This window comes from Mirounga angustirostris, unplaced genomic scaffold (assembly GCF_029215605.1).
Source record: "Mirounga angustirostris isolate CCGP_5_RB_7025 unplaced genomic scaffold, mMirAng1.0.hap1 SCAF_4, whole genome shotgun sequence".
NCBI classification, from domain to species: Eukaryota; Metazoa; Chordata; class Mammalia; order Carnivora; family Phocidae; genus Mirounga; species Mirounga angustirostris.
The window spans coordinates 179,007,601-179,026,579 of record NW_026991712.1 but is presented as its reverse complement, the minus strand read 5'-3'; the positions used below and the strand labels follow the sequence as shown (position 1 = coordinate 179,026,579).

At 51.8% G+C, this 18,979-nt stretch overlaps 1 protein-coding gene across 6 annotated transcripts; it reads right to left on the bottom strand.

Moving 5' to 3' along the window:
• Window positions 1-378: 378 nt before the first annotated feature.
• Window positions 379-18,874, bottom strand: CASP9 (caspase 9). Of its 6 annotated transcripts, none has more exons than XM_064589891.1 (9): window positions 18,644-18,874; window positions 15,509-15,890; window positions 13,143-13,177; window positions 12,427-12,603; window positions 12,116-12,304; window positions 10,764-10,911; window positions 5,269-5,448; window positions 4,519-4,628; window positions 379-2,703 (listed from the first exon to the last, which is right to left on the bottom strand). In XM_064589891.1, exons 1-9 carry the CDS (start codon window positions 18,773-18,775, stop codon window positions 2,614-2,616), a joined length of 1,443 nt encoding a protein of 480 aa, XP_064445961.1. In that variant the 5' UTR covers window positions 18,776-18,874; the 3' UTR covers window positions 379-2,613. The 6 variants fall into 6 exon arrangements, with proteins under 6 accessions (XP_064445961.1, XP_045754598.1, XP_064445963.1 ...); XM_045898642.3 differs by having other exon boundaries at window positions 12,116-12,205; window positions 18,644-18,872; XM_064589893.1 differs by having other exon boundaries at window positions 18,552-18,691.
• Window positions 18,875-18,979: the final 105 nt, after the last annotated feature.

The window sequence follows — 18,979 nt, the reverse complement described above, 5'->3', positions numbered from 1 at the left end:
GGGCTCAACGGGGAAGGCAAGCTTGGTGCGGCAGCTGGGCAGAGGCCCCTGCTCACGGGACGGCAGCCGGGACAAGTACACGTGCCCGGTAACGGGCTCTGGGACGGCACATCCGAGCAGGCAGCTGTCGTCTGGTGGAGGCTGCCCCAGCAGCTGCAGAGAGGATGCTGAAACCTCGCAGTTCTCCCAGCCCGGGATGTGCTGTGTCCAGCCGTGGACACCCGCCCGCACAAACCCAGACCCGGGGGGAGAGGGGGCGGGGGGCAAGGTCAGGCAGCTGCCAACGAAACATATGAGCAGGGAGGTGATGGGGGACAGGTGGCCAAGGGCATTCATCCTTTCAACACATGTTCACAGAACGCCAGCAACACATGCATCTTCAGCATCCAGCAGCTGAATGTTTATTTTTATTTGAGAAGGTAATACATTGTCTTTGTCAGAATATTAGAAGAATATAGGAGTGTACCCAGTAAAAAAAAGGAAAGTCCCCCTCATTTTACATCTCCAATCGCACCTCCCAGAGATAATCACCATTAACAGCAGGGTGGATGGTCTTCCGGACTTTATGTATATGCCTATATCAAGTATCTCTCTCTGTACATTAATATAGAATATCTTCTAACCAAAAATAGCATTTCACTCTTCATACTGTCCTGCAACTGAGTCTTTTCACCTAACACCGTATCACATTTTACGTATCAGGTCATCCTTTTGGACAGCTCAGTAATATTCCGTATTATGACCATAACGAGTGACACTTTCATCAGTTCCCTATCGTCCTCTCTCCCATTGCTGCAGTGAACCCCCTTGGACACACACTCTTGCACAAGAGCCAAGTATCTGCGCTGGGGAGCTCCAGCAGCATCACTGAATGACAGAGTTGGCCCAGTAAAAGGTTCAACAGATACTGCTAAACGGCCCCTAAAAGCAACACAGAACAGTGCCCTGCAAACAGCACCGCTGGTTTAACCCTTTCGGGGCTCTCGATCGCTTTGAGAAACAAATGACATCTAAAAACCATCCATACATTCAGCATCTGATTTTTAGGAGTTCGTAGGCCCGCTGCCCTGAAGTCCAAACAGAACCTCAGGCTAAGTACCCCCAGCAGGTCTATGAAGAGCTGTGATAACATCTCGTTCTCCTGAACGTCACTAGGGCCCCCCAAGCGAAGACCACCTGATTCACACGAGCAGCGAGCGCAGAGCCTGGAGGGAGTAAGCCAGGAAACTGCCAAGCGCAGTTCTGCTCTGCTGGGTCAACCTGATTATTTTCTTTTATATGTCCTGCAGGTGACTGCAAATTACTAACCACCAGTAGTCCCGGGGACTAGTTCAGACTTGGAAAGGTCACAGGAGGAAAATAATAATGAGGTGACAACCTCATGAATCCCATCTTGGTGAGTCTTAACAAATAAGCCTCATGTCCAAGGCCCTGAAAGCTACAAATTGGCCAGGGTCAGGAGAGCTTACAAGACCTCAGGGATGGGGCCTTACCTGCGTTCCCTTAGACCGGTGACTTCACTGCCCTGAGGACACAGCTCCCAGCCCAGTCACCTTTCTGGATGGGGTGGGGTTCAAATAAAGTAAGAGGCGGGGAAATGTTTTTAAAAAAGCAAAAATCTGGGGCGCCTGTATGGCGCAGTCAGTTGAGCATCTGACTCCTGGTTTCGGCTCACGTCGTGATCTCAGGGTCGTGGGATCAAGCCTGGAATTGGGCTCTGAGCTCAGCATGGAGTCTGTTGGAGACCTTCTCTCCCTCTCCCTCTGCCCCTCCCCTCTCTATGTGCACTCTCTCTCTCTCAGATAAATGAATCTTTAAAAAAAAAATTAAAATTAAAAAAAGCAAAAAATCTCCTTTATAAGGAAAAACAAACAGTTGGAACAAAGTGAGGGGGGAATAGGCAAAAAAAAAAAAGGGGGGGGGGTCCATATTCACCTAAGATTTTTTTAAGCATACTAGAACATAAGAAAAATAGGTAACTTTTAAAACTTCACTTAGGATTTGCAGACTCCAACTGTTCAGACTCCAGTAGCCCCATACTTGCTGATCTAAGAGAGACGCTGATTTGTTTGTAACCAAAACTTCCTTTGGATCAGTGGTTCTCAAGTGGGGCCCCTTGGGGGGACATCTGGCAGTGTCTGAAGACATTTTTGGTCGTTACTACTCGGGGAGGGGTGTACAGGCATCTATGGGCAGAGGCCAGGGACGCTGCTCAACATCTTACAGCGCACAGGACGGCCCCACAACAAAGGATTATCTGGCCCCAAATGTCAATAGTACTGAAGTCAAAAGCCTTCCTGTAGAGACAACCATGGGGTCACAGGCCCCAGCCACTGGCTGGAGAAAGGGCTGCTGGGAAGAGTCCTGCAGTGTCCTTGGTAGTCTTCTGCCCCTCTTCCTCTCGCAGGTCATTTGTCTCCAACGTGGAAGCTGCTAAGAGCCTGTCTGGCACTGGTGGGGAAAGAGCAGACCCACGAGAGGCCACAAACCCCTTGAAAGAACGACAGCCACAGCCATAGAACAGACCTGGCCTCGGCTGCCGTGGGCCCGGAGCAGGAAGGTTTTGGGGTTAACAGTAAAGCAGGGTGAGAGGCGGAGGGGCTCTGGCCCGCATCACATTTTAAAAAAGAGTTTTTTCCGGAGGAAATTGAAACAACCGGGAATCTGTTTGTAAATCCCTTTCTGCGAAACAGCATTAGCGACCTGTGAAAACATGAGCACGGGGAAGTCTGTGAGGGCTCTCGATGGAAGTCAGAGGTCCAGGGAGGGGCTGCACGGGAATGGCCACTGACCCAGCCCTGACATAGCGCTGGCTTGTACTCTGTGTCTATGACTCTGTTTCTGTCTGTTGGTTGTCTTTTAGATTCCACATATAAGGGACACCTGGGTGGCTCAGTCGGTTGGGTGTCTGCCTTCGGCTCAGGTCATGATCCCAGGGTCCAGGGATCGAGCCCTACATCGGGCTCCCCGCTTGGCAGGGAGTCTGCTTCTCCCTCTCCCTCTGCCTGCCGCTCCCCCTGCTTGTGCATTCTCTCTCTCTCTCTCTCTCTCTCAAATAAATAAATAAATAAATAAAATCTTTAAAAACAATTAATTCCACATATAAGTGAAACCCATACAGCATTAGTCTTTCTCTGTCTTATTTCACTCTGCATAATACCCTCTAGCCCCAACCATGTTGTCACAAATGGGGAGATCTCATTCTTTTTTATGGCTGAGTAATATTCCATTGTGCATCTAGACCATGTCTTCTCTATCCATGCATCTATGGACGGATGCTTAGGCTGCTTCCAAATCTTGTCTGTTGTCAATAATGCTGCAGGGCAGGGCAGAGGGGGGATGGGCAAAGTAGGAGAAGGGAATTAAAAGGTACAAACTTCCGGGCATGAAAAGTGCAGCATAGAGAATATAGTCAATAATACTGTAATAACTTTGTATGGCAACGACACTTATCGTGGTGACGTCAGAATTGTCAAGTCACCGTGTTGTATGTCTGAAACTTCACATTACATTACTACATATGACAACTATACTTCAGTAAATACATACATACATACATAAAAGCTTAAGAACAATTTAAAAAACCTGCAGCCTCCTTGAGTTGGGAGGGAGGGTGTTGAAAGAAGAGTATATCCATTTTAAGTTTAGAAAACTCAAAATTCAAAATTTCAAACTTCAAAACTTCACAAAGTTCAAATCAGATTGAGAGGTTTGCTTAAAGAAATGCTGAGAGAAGAGATTAGGTCCAGGAGCCAAGTGCACCGCTTGGCCCTGACGGACTCCCAGCCTGACCCTGCAGGGCTCGGCTGCTTCTGAGGTCACCTGCCCAGAGCCACAGTGCATGGGGCCCCCTCAAGTCCTGTACTTGCTTTTCCTTTCTCCTCCGCTCCGCACCGCAAAGCACAAAGCCAGAGCCTCTCCAGGAGGAAGGCATGGTCCCAGCCCTTCCAGACCCTTCTCATGACACAAAACACCTGAGCAAGCGGGAGAGGCCCACGTGTGCTCTGAGACCCATGGAGGAAGCAGCTGCTCTGAGCAGGATCCCAAGGAGAGAGGCTGGGACCCTATCAGGCCATCCTTCCTGCTCTCTCACTGGGGTCCCCCGAGAAGGGCATATACTGAAGAAATCATAATTCTTGAGGGTCAAGGGTAGAAGACTACATTGTGGGGCGAAGGGTGCAGGCCCCACGACCTGCCTTCAGGAAATGCCATGCTCTGGCCACTGTACCATCCTGCCCTGCGCTGAGGACTGGCTCTGCAAGTGGGGATGCCAATGTCAGCCTGGGACGTCAGAGGAGCCAGGGAAGGCAGCCCTTTGAACAACGGGCCAATGTCATGTAATAGTAACACCTCGCAATTAAGAGAAGCAGAAGCACCAACCTCATGGCAAGCCAAGATGCAGAAGAAACCTCTGGTGTGGGCCCGGGGCCCTGCCCCCCCTCCCGCCCTCTCCTGAGGAGGACGCATGCCCCTCCCAGCAGCCTTCCCTCTCCTTCCCCAGAGGAAGGCCATGCTCACCCTGAGCAGGAGGGTCTGCAGGTCTTCAGAGTGAGCCCACTGCTCAAAAACCCCATCCAAGGTCTCCACGTACCAGGAGCCTCTCCTGGTATCCCTCCAGGAAACAAAGCCTGCAGAAGCAGAGAGGCTGAACTTTATTGGAGAGCCGCTAGCCAACCCCCACGTGCAGGCTGGAGCCGCCTCTGGACTTGGGCCCATTCACACGTCCAGCAGGAGCGGCCCACATCCCTGCGCTCTGTCCCGGTCAGGACCTTACTTCACCCTCCCCACCACCTTGGGCCTTTGGTTGTGATTCCTGCTTTCCCAGCAAGGAGAACAAGGCTCTGAGAAGTCACGGAGGGCTAAGAAAGGAAGGAGACTAACGCTCATCACACCTGCTGCGTGCCAGGCACCGTGCTCAGCGAGGCACTAACCACTTCTCGAACCCCCAGGGCGCCCCCTGAAGTGGGACTGCTCTTCCCATTTTAAAGATGACAAGACCGAGGCAGGACCAAGACAAGGGTGAGGCAAGTGAGGCATACAAACCCAAGAGCAGGTGCCCCCTTAAATTCTGCATCCTAAGCGCCTCGCCTACCTCGCCCCGAGCTGAGGCTCAGAGAGGCGAAGTAACTTGCTCAGGGTCCCACAGATGGCAAGAGGCAGAGCTGAGACTCACCCCCACGCCTTTCCTTCACAACACAGCTGCTTCTAGGGCAGACTGGGGCGGGGGGACCCGCCGGCTGGGAGGAGGAGCTCTCCTGATGCGCTCACCTGGGAAGGTGGAGTAGGACACGAAGATGTCACTGGGTGTGGGCAAACTAGACACGGCGTCCGGCTGGTCAAAGGAGCCTGGGCCTTCCTGGAACAGGACAGCGTCTGACTCCGGGTCACTGCCAGAGGTCCTGTCTTCAGGGGAAGCACAGGCCACCTCAAACCCATGGTCTTTCTGCTCTGCAGGGACGAAAGACAGACACACCACTCATCACTGACACACACAGACCAAAGCTCGTGTTCCTCACTTCCTGGTGACGTCCGGCCTGTCCCAGCCTGAGACCACCGCACTCCCTCTGGAGCCAGGGTTCCGGGGCTGAGCAAATATCAGCAAGAAACAGAAACCGAAGCTTTGCCTTTCTTTTTTTTTTTTTGAGAGAGAGAGCATGCGTGTGTGAGCAGGGAAGGGGCAGAGGGAGAGGGAGAGAGAGAATCTCAAGCAGACTCTCCACCGAGCATGAAGCCCAACACGGGGCTCAAACCCACGACCCTGAGATCACGACCTGAGCCGAAATCCAGAGTTGGATGCTTAACCGACTGAGCCACCCAGGAGTCCCCAAACCTTTACTTTTTACTATAACAAAAGTTTTACACATACATTTACACATACATTAGGTAAAATTATACCTAATCACAATTTTTTTAAAAAGCTGTAAAAACAAGTTACAAGGTAACACTCAAGGGAACCGAAAATGGGTATTCAGACAAAACCTTGCACAGCAATGTTCACAGCAGCATTATTCACAACAGACAAACGGTGGAGACAACCCACGTCCACGACAGACGAATGGATAAACAACGGGCTGCACACATCCAGTGGAATTTCATTCTGGCTTGAAAAGGAAGGAAGCGCCGGCCCCTGGTGCACTGTGGACGGGCACTGGAAACATGCCGAGCGCAAGAACCAGATGCCAAAGGCCACGTCTCTGGCTCCGTGTACGTGAAAGACCCAGAATGGGCAGAACCACAGAGAAGAAAGCAGGTGAGTCATTGCCAGGGACTGAGAGGAGGCAGGCACGGAGAGTGAGTGCTGATGGGTATGAAGCTTCTGTTCGGGGCGATGAGAAAGTTCTAGAATTAGGTCACGGGCACATGTACTCATGTACTCATGTCCACTGAACTGTATACTTTAAAACGGTTAAAATGATCAACTTTATGTCATTAAAAAACAAGTAGCATTATTCGATCTTGTTCTCAGGGGGGCGGCCTCTATTAACAATCGGTGTTTTTCCTTCCAGACATCTCTCGTCTCTCTGTCCATCGTATGTCTGCTGAATGGGTCGTACTCTTCTGTCCTTGCATCTCCCCTGCCTCCCTCGTTATTTTGTTCTACTATATTACTCGTACTTGCAAAGCTAGCTCAGATCCTTGTAGGGAATCAAAGGCGGCGGCAAACCATAGGTCATGGGATCTGTGGAGATGTTTATACCCTCTGACCCTGTACTTTCCCCAGGAACTAATTCAAGAAGTGACGTCAACACCCTCTATGCAAAGACATTTGTGGTCACGGGAGCCAAAAATTGGGTATCACCTCAATGGCGGACGTTAGGGAAATGGATTAGTGAGTGCCAATCACTAAAACGGAGCATTATAAAGCCCTCTGAACTAGCGGTGATGAGGACTGCAGCAATGTGAAGAAATGCTCACGGGCTAACACAGGATGAGAAAAAGCAGACTGTGCCCGCGGGCCACCATCCACAGATAAGAGGCAGAAATGAGACCGCTGTGTCAGGCTCGCAAGATCCTGGATGATTTCTGCACTCACATTTTCTGTCTTTTCGGTTTCAAATTCCGAATTCCCCCCAAAGCTGTGGCAGACCTGGAAACCAGAGGGGTCAGGGCAGGACTCCGGCCACCCACAGCTCTGCCACAGAGCCATCAGGGTGATGACATGGCAGGAGGTCTCCCAAGACGAGCTCCAGGGAATCACTGCAGGGTGCGATGGGCCACTCCAGACAGAAAGCAGCTACAAAGAGCTTCAGAAAAAGCAGACAGAAGACAGAGTGGCCCGGAGGGTTCCTTAGGGAATGGTTTCTGGGGCAGGTGACTGTGACCCAGGCTCTGATAGGAGAGGGAAGAGTCCTGGTGGGGGAAGCAGCAGGTCAGGCAGACCCTGGGCAGGAGAGGAGGCGGGTTTCGTGGCTGGATCTGTGGTGGGAAACAGCAAGGAGGGAAGGAGGTCACAGTTCACCCAGGGAAGCTGGGGTCCCAACTGCAGGGGGCAGAGACGGGACAAGGATGGTTCTGGCAACCCCATATAACAGCCCCAACATCTACTGACCTCTCACCCCATACATCTGACCCAGAAACTGGGCAATTTGCCTTTGTTCTCACAGCTGACCTTCAAGGGCCGGGATTCTGCCCTCTGTGTGTTGCCTCTCAGCCCCGCTGCCTCTTCCATGGAGGCCCCCAAGCCTGCAAAGCCTGGGCTTCTGAGACGTGTGAGAGCTGGGCTGTTCCCCTGCTTACTCAGGTCCCTGCTTCTGGTTGTTTTCTTGGCTGAGATTCCGGAATCTGCCCTGGGTGTCTGGGAATGACTTGAAGTGGAACAGGAGCCGGGACCTGAGATGTGGGTGGCCGGGGTCGGGGGCACTGTGGTGGGGGAAGCCACAGGAATGGTCTAAGGAGACAGAGGGGGGCAGAGGGACCGCCTGGGGAAAGCGGAGAAGACACAGTGGGATCCAAGAGGGGGATCCGAGAGGGGAATACGAGAGAGACAGAGAGAGAGAGAGAGAGAGGCAGACAGGGGATGCGAACTCCATCTCCATTCACGTGTCCTCCTCATTCGACAACTCTGAGGTGAAAGCCTCGCCCACGGGTTATGTATCTTATGCACAGCTGTGTTCTTAAGGAGATTCTCGAACCCCCTGTAAGGCAGACTAATTTCCCCGTAAGAATGAACACCCAGCAGGAGGAGGAGCTGTCCCCTCAGCACAGAAAATCCACAACCACGTGGCACATTGTGCTTCCTTCTGCCTTCTCAGCATGAGCTCTAGAAGTCTGAAGACGGCCTGCCCCAAAATGAACAGCTGGGCCTCACAGAGGCTGCTCGGCTCCGGCCAAGTGCATCGGGCTGGGTCACGCCGTATCACGCTACTTACTCACCCACATGCCACACCAGCGCTACCAACTCTGAGGCGCACGTTTCTGCCCTGGGGCGGGCGCTACCTCTTGGAAGGGGTGCGTGACTTGTCAAAGGATTTTAAAACTGTTTGAAACTGTAACAACAGTGAATTTTGCAAAAGCAACCCAAAAGTCACCAAAATCCAGGGCAGATGTTCAGATGCCTGCAAACAAGAGGACGCCCCGCAGGTCGCAGACGCAGATTGCGGGGCAGGTCAGCATTTCTGTTCTCAGCCGCTGTACCGCCCCCATGTGGCCACGGCGTTACACACAAGGTCAACAGTGGCCTGGGGACAGAGCAGGGACCACAGTTCCAAAGGCAGCATCCTAATCACTGCATTCCAGCTCTGAAATCTTGCTGCTCCCATCGAGTTGGGGATTTTTTAGTGGAGGGAATCGATATTATTTAAAATTTTGCTCACAGTAATTTTTATACGGTTCTATTTCAAAATCAAATAATTAGAATCCACAGAAGATACAACCATCCTGTGAGCTTTGTGCCAGGCTGAAGGGACCTGGCTGAAGGCAGATGGGCCTGGCCCTGCCCTGGGAGAGCTGAGCAGGAGGTGAGGCCATCTCAATACAAGGAGAAAGTGCTGTGAGGGAAGAACAGAGGCTGCAGGAGACCTTGTGGGTTCGCTAAGGGGTCCAGAGAGTGACCCTGCAAAGACCCTCCATGCTGCTGAGAATGGACAATGAGGAGGCACTGAGCCTGAAGACCAGCTAACCATAACTTTCCCAGAAAGCCAGCATCCCAGCTCAGCCTCCATCCATGGTTCCCTTGCCCACTTCATCTTTCATTCTCCTCATACAAGAAAGAAGAACCATTTGCTTCAGAGTAAGAACATCACCTGACTACATTTGGGATCATAAGAAAAACGATGAGTTGGAGAGGATTTCTACGACCCCAAGAGTAGCAGCCTTTCCACCTTCCTCTTACCATAACTCTGAGGTAACTGTGCTGGGGACAGGGGGACAGAGGGTTCCTATGCAACACGGGGTCTTCTGGGGTCAGAGGGACAGGGAGAGTCCAAGTCTGCAGCTACAAAAATGAACCGGGCACTGTGTTAAGTACTGTACATGCACTGATTCATGCACTAGATATTTGATAGCGATGCTAGGAGGTAGGTTCTGTTATTATCCCCACTGGCCAAGACTTCTAGAGATTAACTGGCCCATTTTTGTACAGGAAATAAGTAGCCACCAAGATTAAACCTGGTATTCCCAGTCACTCACGGCCAAGCTATGGGCATGGCTCACGACAGTGACTTGATACATTTCCAATCAAATTATAAATTCCAGGGAGCAGAGACCCTGTCTATCCTGGATCCCCAGCACCCAACACACAGCTGGGTATCTACAGCAGATACTCAATAAACACTTACCAGATGTCATGTGACCAGAGCCTGCTCTCCTAGACAACCCACACCCCCTCACCTTACCCCCGCCAACGTGGAATAGTATGGGACAAATGAACACATTCAGAAAAATATGCTGCTGGGGCACCTGGGTGGCTCAGCCGGTTAAGCATTCAACTCTTGGTTTCAGCTTAGGTCATGATCTCAGGGTCCCGGGATCGAGCCCCGCATCGGGCTCCACCCCCCGCACCCGCTCAGCAGGGAGTCTGCTTGTCTCCCTCTCTCTCTGTCCCTCCCCACCACCTCCACGCTCTTGCTCTAAAATATATAAATAAATCTTAAAAAAAAAAAAAGTATACGCTACAGGTTATGATCTCAGGGCCCTGGGAATGAGCCCTGCATCAGGCTCTGCACTCAGCATGGAATCTGCTTGGGATTCTCTCTCCCTCTCCCTCTCCCTCTGTCCCTCCCCACTCCCCTGCTCGTGTTCTCTCTCTCTCTTAAAACAAACAAACAAAAAAATATATATATATATTTTGTGTGTGTGTATACATATATATACATATATATGTTTATGTATATATACACACACATAATATTACTGAAATCTCCAGTATCTGGGCCCTTGGGAATTTAATTTAGCTCTGGCCTCCCTTTCTCTGCGACAGCAGAAAGAAGGTCTAGTTGACGGAGGTCGGGGGAGTGATAAGGAAAATGAAAGAGGTTTTTTTCCTCTCCTCTGCTTTGTGATTGCCAAGTCTCTGGAGTTGAAGCTGCCAGAGCTGAATGAGCCCCAGAGGCTCCTGCACCGTGAGCTGTAAGGCTCCAACCTCTACAGGCTGGACAAAGCTGAGACCTACTCGAGGCAGAGGCAGGTGCTGCCGTTTGGGCAAAGGGGCCATGTTTAGGACCCTCTGACTGCCCCTTGGGCATCAGGAGGGACTGGAGAGAGGAGGAGGCAGGGGCGGCTCCTCCCACTAGAGTCATCGGCAGGGAGACTGAGGACCTGCTTACCCCCACCACAGGCCTGGATGAAGAAGAGCTTGGGCTTCCCTCCCAAGCTGGGGCAGCTGGCTCCATTGAAGATGTTCACAATTTTCTCGATGGACACAAGACATCCATCCGTGCCATAAACCGCCCCTGGGAACTGGCGGTGGCTGGCCTAGGAGACCAAAAATCCTGGTTACAAAACCAAGAAGCTGGGGTAGGAATCCAACACACTGTTCAGAGGCGTTGTGGGGCCAAGCGTTTAGAAGGTCCCAGCCAGGGGCACAAGCCTGACTTAGACAGATGGGTCCTGGATGGGTCCTAGGCAGTCTCTATTCCAGAGGTCTCAGACTCATGTGCCTAAAACATTAGCCTAACTGGAGAGCGCTGACCAGCTTCTTCTAGACTGGTGGTTCTCAAAGTGTGGTCCCTGGACCAGTGGCATCTGCATCACCTGGGAACCTGTAAGGCATGCTGATTCCTGGGCTCCTGCCAGACCTAACTCAAAACCCTGGTGGTGGGGCCCAGCGATACGGTCTTTCAGGAGCCTCTGATGCAGCTAAGCATTGAGAACCACTGCTCTAGATCAGTTCTTCTCAGACTTTCTGCGTACGGCGACCCTATCAAAGCAGAGGCTCCCCGTGAAGAGGTCTGGGGCAAGGCCTGAGAGTCTGAATTTCTCACGAGATCCTGGTGAAGCCTGTACTGCTGGGTCCAGGGGTCACACCATGAATGAAAAGGGGGCAGTCCCTGCCCAGCTACAGGCCAGAGTTTCACTCTGTGAGGATGTGGCCTAGTAAGGCCAGACCGTTGTGGTTTTTCAAGAGAAGCGGGAAATCCTGATTTCTCTGAGAAAGTTGCCACTTTTGAAAACACTGTGCAACCCCCAGGGGGACTACAGGCCTCCAGCTTGGAGCCTCTGACCTGTCCAACCCTCACATGAAAAGTTCGGGGACCTGAGGCCCAGGCAGTGGGACAGGCTGGGCCACAATGACGCAGCACGTTAGTGGCCATGCCTAGAGTGGATCCCAGTGTCCTGACACCCAGGCAACGGCAAAGGGCCTGGGACGATGCCTAGCGGGATGGAGGCAGGAGCTGGGAGCTCCTGTGTGCTGTGCCCGGCTCTGAATAAAATCCAGGGTAGGAGCTCTGTGGGCAGAATCTCCTCCCTGCCTTTCCCAGATGGCTTCTCCTGGGAACACAGCCCCACCCAGGAGGAGCATCCAACTCCTCAGAGGGCCGGCTGGCTCCCAGGAAGACAACAGGGGATAGACAGGGCCCCACAGCTCTCCCCACAAGGCCAGGACACAGGAAGGGACGGGGCTCCGTCAGGGCCTCTCAGCTCAGCACTTGGGGGCAGCTACCCAAGGAGCGTCTACCTGACAGCCGTGAGAGAGGACAACCACCACGCAGCAGTCCAGGCCGCTGTGGTCCCGCCGCGCCAGCTCCACCAAAGCCTGGACCATTTGCTGCGAGAGAAGGTGGCAGATGAGCTGGAGCACTGATGGATCCGGTCCCCACGCTGGGCCCGCCTGGGCAGAGCACCTTCCCTGCTCCCGGGGCCAACACTGCAGTAATGACCATCCCGACAGTCACGAGAGCCACCGTTCTTGGACACCAGGTGCTGTGCTCGGGTACGGCAGGATGCCGCCCCGCCCCTCCCCCACCTCTCCATGGACAGCGACCCTACCTTGGCCATCAGGTCGCACTTCACCTCCACCGTGAAATGCAGCAAGCGGAAGCGTCGCTGCAGCTTTTCACAGTCGATATTGGAGCCGGTGCGGGCCGTGAGCCTCGACTCGAGGCAGAAGTTCACGTTGTTGATGATGAGGCAGTGGCCGCAGGGGTCTGCGTTCAGGGCGTAGGCCTGCCCAAGCACAAGGACCAGTGTCAGCTGGGGTCTCACGGCACCCCTCTGGAGAGAAGGCGAGCCCCTGGGCCCCGTGTCCCCTGGAATCCCCTCTCACAGCAGCCTGTTCTTTTTGCCACAGTACTTAACACGACTGAGACTGAGACTGAGATATGTTTCTGTGTAACTAGCTTCTGATGGCTCCACAGGGGCTAGAAACACAAGGGGTCTGCTCCCCGGTATCCCGGCATGGAGCCCAGACCCCCACACACGAGTGGGAGTGATTCAATCCCACAGCCGATGCTGATGGTCTGACCCCCTCCTGTGAGGTCTGACCCCCTGACTTCACAGACAAGGGAAGAGCAGGGAGGCTCGGACAGCCTGCTCCAGGAAGAGCTGTGTCAGCATCAGGGAGCGGTACGGGGCCTGGGACCCTCCCAAGAGCTGGGCTTAGTACCCTGGGCTCCCGACACAGCTGCAGAGGGAAGGACCTGGGACGTACAGAGCAGAAGAGCCCAAAGCCAAGGCAGCTGGCCCCAAGTCACAGGAAGACTCACCAAATCAGGATTTTGCTTGGAAATCTCTTGAGCACCTGGAGAAACAGAGAGATAGAAAGAGAGACAAGACGTGAACACCTGGCCCAACAGGGGTGGGAAAAGGGTCTTTGAATACAGAAGAGCAAGAATTCGGGAAACATTAGGGGGTGCTGGTGGGAGATTAGGGGCACAGCCACCTTGCAGAACAGCTCAGGAGTCTCCAGTGAGGTTAAGCACACACCTACCCTCTGACCAGCATTTCCATTCCAGGGTATAGACCCAAGAGAAATGAGTGCAGTGAGCACAAAAAAAACCTAGCCATGAATGATCACTGAAGCCTTATTCTTTTTTTTTCCTTAAAGATTTTATTTATTTATCTGAGAGAGAGCAAGCACATGCATGCACAAGCAGGGAGGAGGAACAGTGGGAGAGGGAGAGGGAGGAGCAGACTCCCTGCCGAGCACAGAGCCCAATGCAGGCCTCGATCCCAGGACCCCAAGATCATGACCTGAAATGAAGTCAGATGCTTAACCAACTGAGCCACGCACGTACCCCACTGAAGCCTTATTCTTAATGCCAGGAACCAGAAACAACCCAAATGTTCATCAACAAGTTGATGGATAAACAATTTATGGAAAAAGCCATACAAGGGAACAGTCCACAGCCTGAAAATGTACAACACTGCGGATAAAACAAAACTTTATGCCAAGGAAAAGAAGCAAGAAGAGTATACGTGACATGATTCCATTCATATGAAATTCTAAAACAGAAAGGCATAAGGGAAGCTCTAGGAGAGTGGACGCTTCCTGTCTGTAGAATCCGTGGAGCCCAGCACCCAGAAAGTCCTCAGCAAATATATGCAGAATGAATAAATGAGTAAAGGTGATCGTTTTTCCTTCAGTGTCAAATGAGTTTTCATTGTGATTAGCAAGAAGTCCACTGACCACCAGCCTATAAAGTAGGAAGACCTTTTTTCTTCTTAAACAAAGAGAACTTGGTGGCTCTCTCTGAGTTGCAATGTAAGGTGAACTGCACTGGAGCCTATTCTCCTGATCCCACAATGATGCCATTCATTGCTCACAGAGGGCCGGGACCCCTTGCTGGGAACTATTCTCTCAAGAGTTTTAAAGCCATGCCAGAAAAGCATTCACATCCCTTTTTTCTTTTTAAGTAACTTTTTTTTTTTTTAAGATTTTATTTATTTATTTGTCAGAGAGAGACACAGCGAGAGAGGGAACACAAGCAGGGGGAGTGGGAGAGGGAGAAGCAGGCTTCCCGTGGAGCAGGGAGCCCGATGCAGGGCTCGATCCCAGGACCCTGGGATCATGACCTGAGCCGAAGGCAGACACTTAACGACTGAGCCACCCAGGCACCCCTCACATCCCATTTTTTAATCGGAAATGGTTTTACCTGCCTGAAGAATCCTGTAATTCACAGCCTCAAATCTGGAACTATTGCTCATTTCCAAAATCCCACTGCACCCCAACAATACAACTATTATCCACAACTGAAGAATTCTTTCATTCCCCAAATTAGTAGTATCGATCCACAAAGTGAGAGAGGGACATCATCAAAGTAGCACAATTAAGAGTTTTCTACCGCCTTCCCCGACAATGAACACCCATTTGGCAATCATCCACAAATTAGACTGCCTTTGTGGAAGTCCAGGAATCGAGCAGAGGAGTTCCAAAACACCGCTGGTGCAAAGTAATCCAAAATTAGATGCACTGAAGAAGCCAGTCAGTAAGGACTGGAGGAGGTAACTCCTCCTTCAAATGCAAAGCCAACACATGACTTCAAGAAACATGAGAAATCAAGGAAATAGACACCACCAAAGGAGCAAAATAATTTTCCAGAAACTGACCCCTGAGAAATAAAACCTGCAATGTGTCAGATAAAGAATTCAAAACTGCTGTCTCAAGGAAGCTCAGTAAGCTACAAGAGTATACACAAAGACAGTTCAACAACATCAGGAAAACAACACGTGAACAAGAGATAGAAATCATAAAAAAGAACCAAACAGAAATTCTGGAGCTGAAGGATGCCATGAATGAAATTAAAAATGCAACAGACAGCATCAACATCAGACTCAATCACGCAGAAGAAAGAATCTGTGAAGTAGAAGACAAGTCATTTGAAATTATCAGCAGAGAAAAAAGAGAAAAGATCAAAGATGAAGAAAGCCTACATGAACTATGGGTTATCCTGAAAAGAAACATCTATGCGTTATTGGGGTCCCAAAAGAAGGAAGAGAGGGAGAAAGGGGCAGCAGGCTTATTTAGAAAAATAATGGCTGAGAACTTCCCACACCTGGGGAGAGATCTGGACATCCAAGGTCATTAACCTCATAGGTCCAACTACCCACCAACCACTCTCTTGGTACTCACAGACATCAGAACAATTGTCCACTGGCCTGGGCACCTCTGGTCTGAGAACCTCTGGCCTGAGCTTGGCTGGCCAGAGCTGCTCAGGCCCCAGCACCACTGGAGCGAGTTTTCTCGGAGTCGACTTTAATGGACCCGTCTTCTCTCTGAGATCCTCTGGTGTGAGGCCCATTGGTCCAAGCACCACAGGCCTGAGGTTCAGGGGTCTGACAGCCTCTGGATTCTGCTTTTCTTCTTGCCGACTCATTCTCAGGAATGAAGCCAGCACGTCCTGGTCTGTGTCCTCTAAGCAGGAGATGAACAAAGGAAGGGCCTGACTCCCTCGGGTCTCTAGATCTATGACCAGCTGCCTGACCTGATCGCTCCGAGATCCCGAGCCTGCATGCTGTTTGGAAAGAAAGACATGGCAGTGTTATCCACACAATGTCCTGTGACTCTCATTTTGTAACCCCCATTTCCCATCTAGCCTAAGTCTAAACAATCGGTCACATGGGCAAAATTTGAGCCTGCAGTTACACTGAGTGTGTGCCACTTGCCAGCCTTCACTTATCTATTTTTTTTAAAGATTTTATTTATTTATTTGAGAGACAGAGAACACAAGCAGGGGGAGCAGCAGGCAGAGGGAGAGGGAGAAGCAGGCTCCCCAGCGAGCAAGGAACCCGACGCGGGGCTCTATCCCAGGACCCTGGGATCACAAGCTGAGCTGAAGGCAGACGCCTAACCGACTGAGCCACCCAGGCACCCTGCTTATCTATTCATTATTTTGGAGGCATCTCCTATGAGCCCAGCATTGCTAAGTGCTGAAAATACCGCAGTGAACATTATTAGTCCTCAAGAAGCAGACATCTAGTGAGGGTTGCAAACAGACAAATCAACAGTGACACACCAAACACAGAAGTGTCAGGTGGGAAAGTACATGGGCCTAGGAGGGTCCAGGGTAATCCAACTCAGCCTTGGGAAGCCAGGGAGGCCTCCAGAAGGGGATGTCTTTACTGAGACCCCAGGGACATTAGGAAGTGAAGAGTGAATTCAGAGAAATGAGAAATGTAAGCTGGAATGGGAAACAGTCGTGAGGGATGAGACCTTTGTGTGGTCATGCCAAGAAAGCTGTAAGCAGCTACTGAGGAGTTTTAGGAAAGAGACAGAGTCATATCTGCCTTTTAGAAAAATCATCCTAGGGGCAGGGTGGACAACAGAAGGGAGTGAGCCACAGCCAGATCAGGTGGTGGCAAAGACAGTGCAGCAGGAATGGAGAAGTGAGTGAACACACCAGAAAAAATCAAGAAGGAGAATGCACAGGATTTGGGCACTCATCAGGTGGACTGTAAAGTGCAGGAATGGCTGAGGTTAACAGGTGTCAGGATGGTGGGGCTGGTCACTGACACAGGGAAAAGGAAGAAACTGTTTATCTGCTCATCCTTTCAGACCCAGCTCTGGCCAAGTTCCTTAGGATCCACAGGGATAAGACACCACCCTGGCCTCAAATATCCTATAGCAGCACTGTCCAAGGGAACTTTCTACGATGGTGGAAATATTCTTCACCTGCGCTGACCAAGATGGCAGGCATTAACCAACATGGCTACTGAGCACTGGGGTCCTACAACTGAGGAACCGAATTTTCTATTTTGTTTAATATTAATTACTTCAGATTTACACTTAAATAGCCACATGTGGCTAATGCTACTATACTGAACAGCACAGACCTACAATGTCACTGAAAAGACCTCACTAAGAAAACAACTAGCTACGGGCCTTTCTCTCAACATTTATGGAACACTCACAGTAAGACAGACACTGTGTTAAATGCATCATTTCATCTAGTCCCCCTCAACAACCTTAAGGGGTTAAATTACAATTATCCCCACTTTACAGATGAGGGAAACTGAGTCCCAGAAAGGCACTACAACTTGCTAATATGTAACAAAGCCAGGATGAGGACCCAGATCCATGTGGCTCAGCCAAACCAGGTGTGGCAAAATGGCGGCCTTGTCGTTTGTGTGACGTTCTTTTAAAATCTGAATTTGTTGCTAACATTTAAAATCAGGGAATTTAACATCAAAATCAGGACTTTCAGCTTCTCTTTAAAAATCTGGCAACACAGGGCCACCATGCTGGAATGACCATATGAGCTGGAGCTGGGGGGCTGCCCACCGCAGCGCCCACCCATTGGGCCTCTGTGGCATTTGAATTTGTATCTGAAGGCAAGGATATGGCCTCAAACAATTTCCACTCCTCAGTACAGGCCACAGAGCAGATGCTCATGAGACTTTTTTAATATTATTATTCATTGGTAATTTTTCATTATGACCCTTATCCTATTAAAGACTTCTTCACTAGGTCAGGCCAAGCTCCTGGATGATGGAGAAAACGGACACTCGGTCTGCAAGCAGTCCCCAGGGCAGTGGCCAGAGGCCTCCTGAAAGCCAAACACACCTCCTGGTAGGAAATACCTCCTAGACCCCTCCTAACCTCAGTGGCCTGTGGTGAGAGCCAAGTAAGACATGAAACTGCTTTTAAAGAGAACCTCACATGTTTATTTTCTCCATTACCTGCATCAGGCCCCTCATCTCCAAAACCCCTTAGGAAAACATAAACTTAGCACAGGAGGGGCTGGACAGAGTGGGCAGGGCACAGCCAGCTAGGCCCGGACTCTGACCTTACAGTTTCACATCCATTAGCTCATTTGGTTCTCACGCTACTACTGTTGTCCCCAGTTCACAGTCCAGGAAACCAAGGCTCAAAGACGATCAGTGACTTAGCGGGGGACACGGAGCCAGGCGGTGTGACCCACCCCCTCCAGCTGAGTGCCCTGAACCTCCCACGCTAGAAGGCCGGACACAGGCCTCGTTCCCGGGCAGAAACAGCGCTGCAGCAGCCAACAGTGCATGCTGGTGGTGCAGGGCGTGGAATCGCTCTAGCCAACCCTGGAAGAGGTGTTCGGGATCGCACGGTTCCGCTGGACGATCTAGCGGGCTCAACGCCGTGAGGGAAAAGGGGGTTCCCACACGATGGTTCCCCAAAAGGGATGAGTACCGGGGGCACAGACCAGGAGTGGAGAGCGGGAGCTCGGCCTTTAAGTCATGCTGTGGCTTCAGCAACCCTCTCCGCGCGGCCTCGCTGACCCCAGCTGGGGCGCACCTGAATGTCCTCGATCATGGCGGGCGTGAAGAGCTGGCGGGACAGCAGAACGTCCCAGAGCGAGGCCACCTGCAGCTCGCGGACCAGCCGCACCCGGCATCGCCGCAGGAGCTGCCGGTCTGCCTCGTCCATGGCGGCCAGACGACGAGGACCGGGCGGCCTCGGACCGCTTCCGGGCCTCGGCCGCGGCGCCCCGCCCGCCGCCCAGGACCCGCCTCGGGACCCGCCACCGCGTTGAGCCCCGCCCCCGCATCGCCCCTCGGCCCCCCGGGTCCCGCCCCCAGGCCCCGCCACCGCACCACCTCCGCCCTAGCGGCTCTGCCTCCGCGCCCCGCC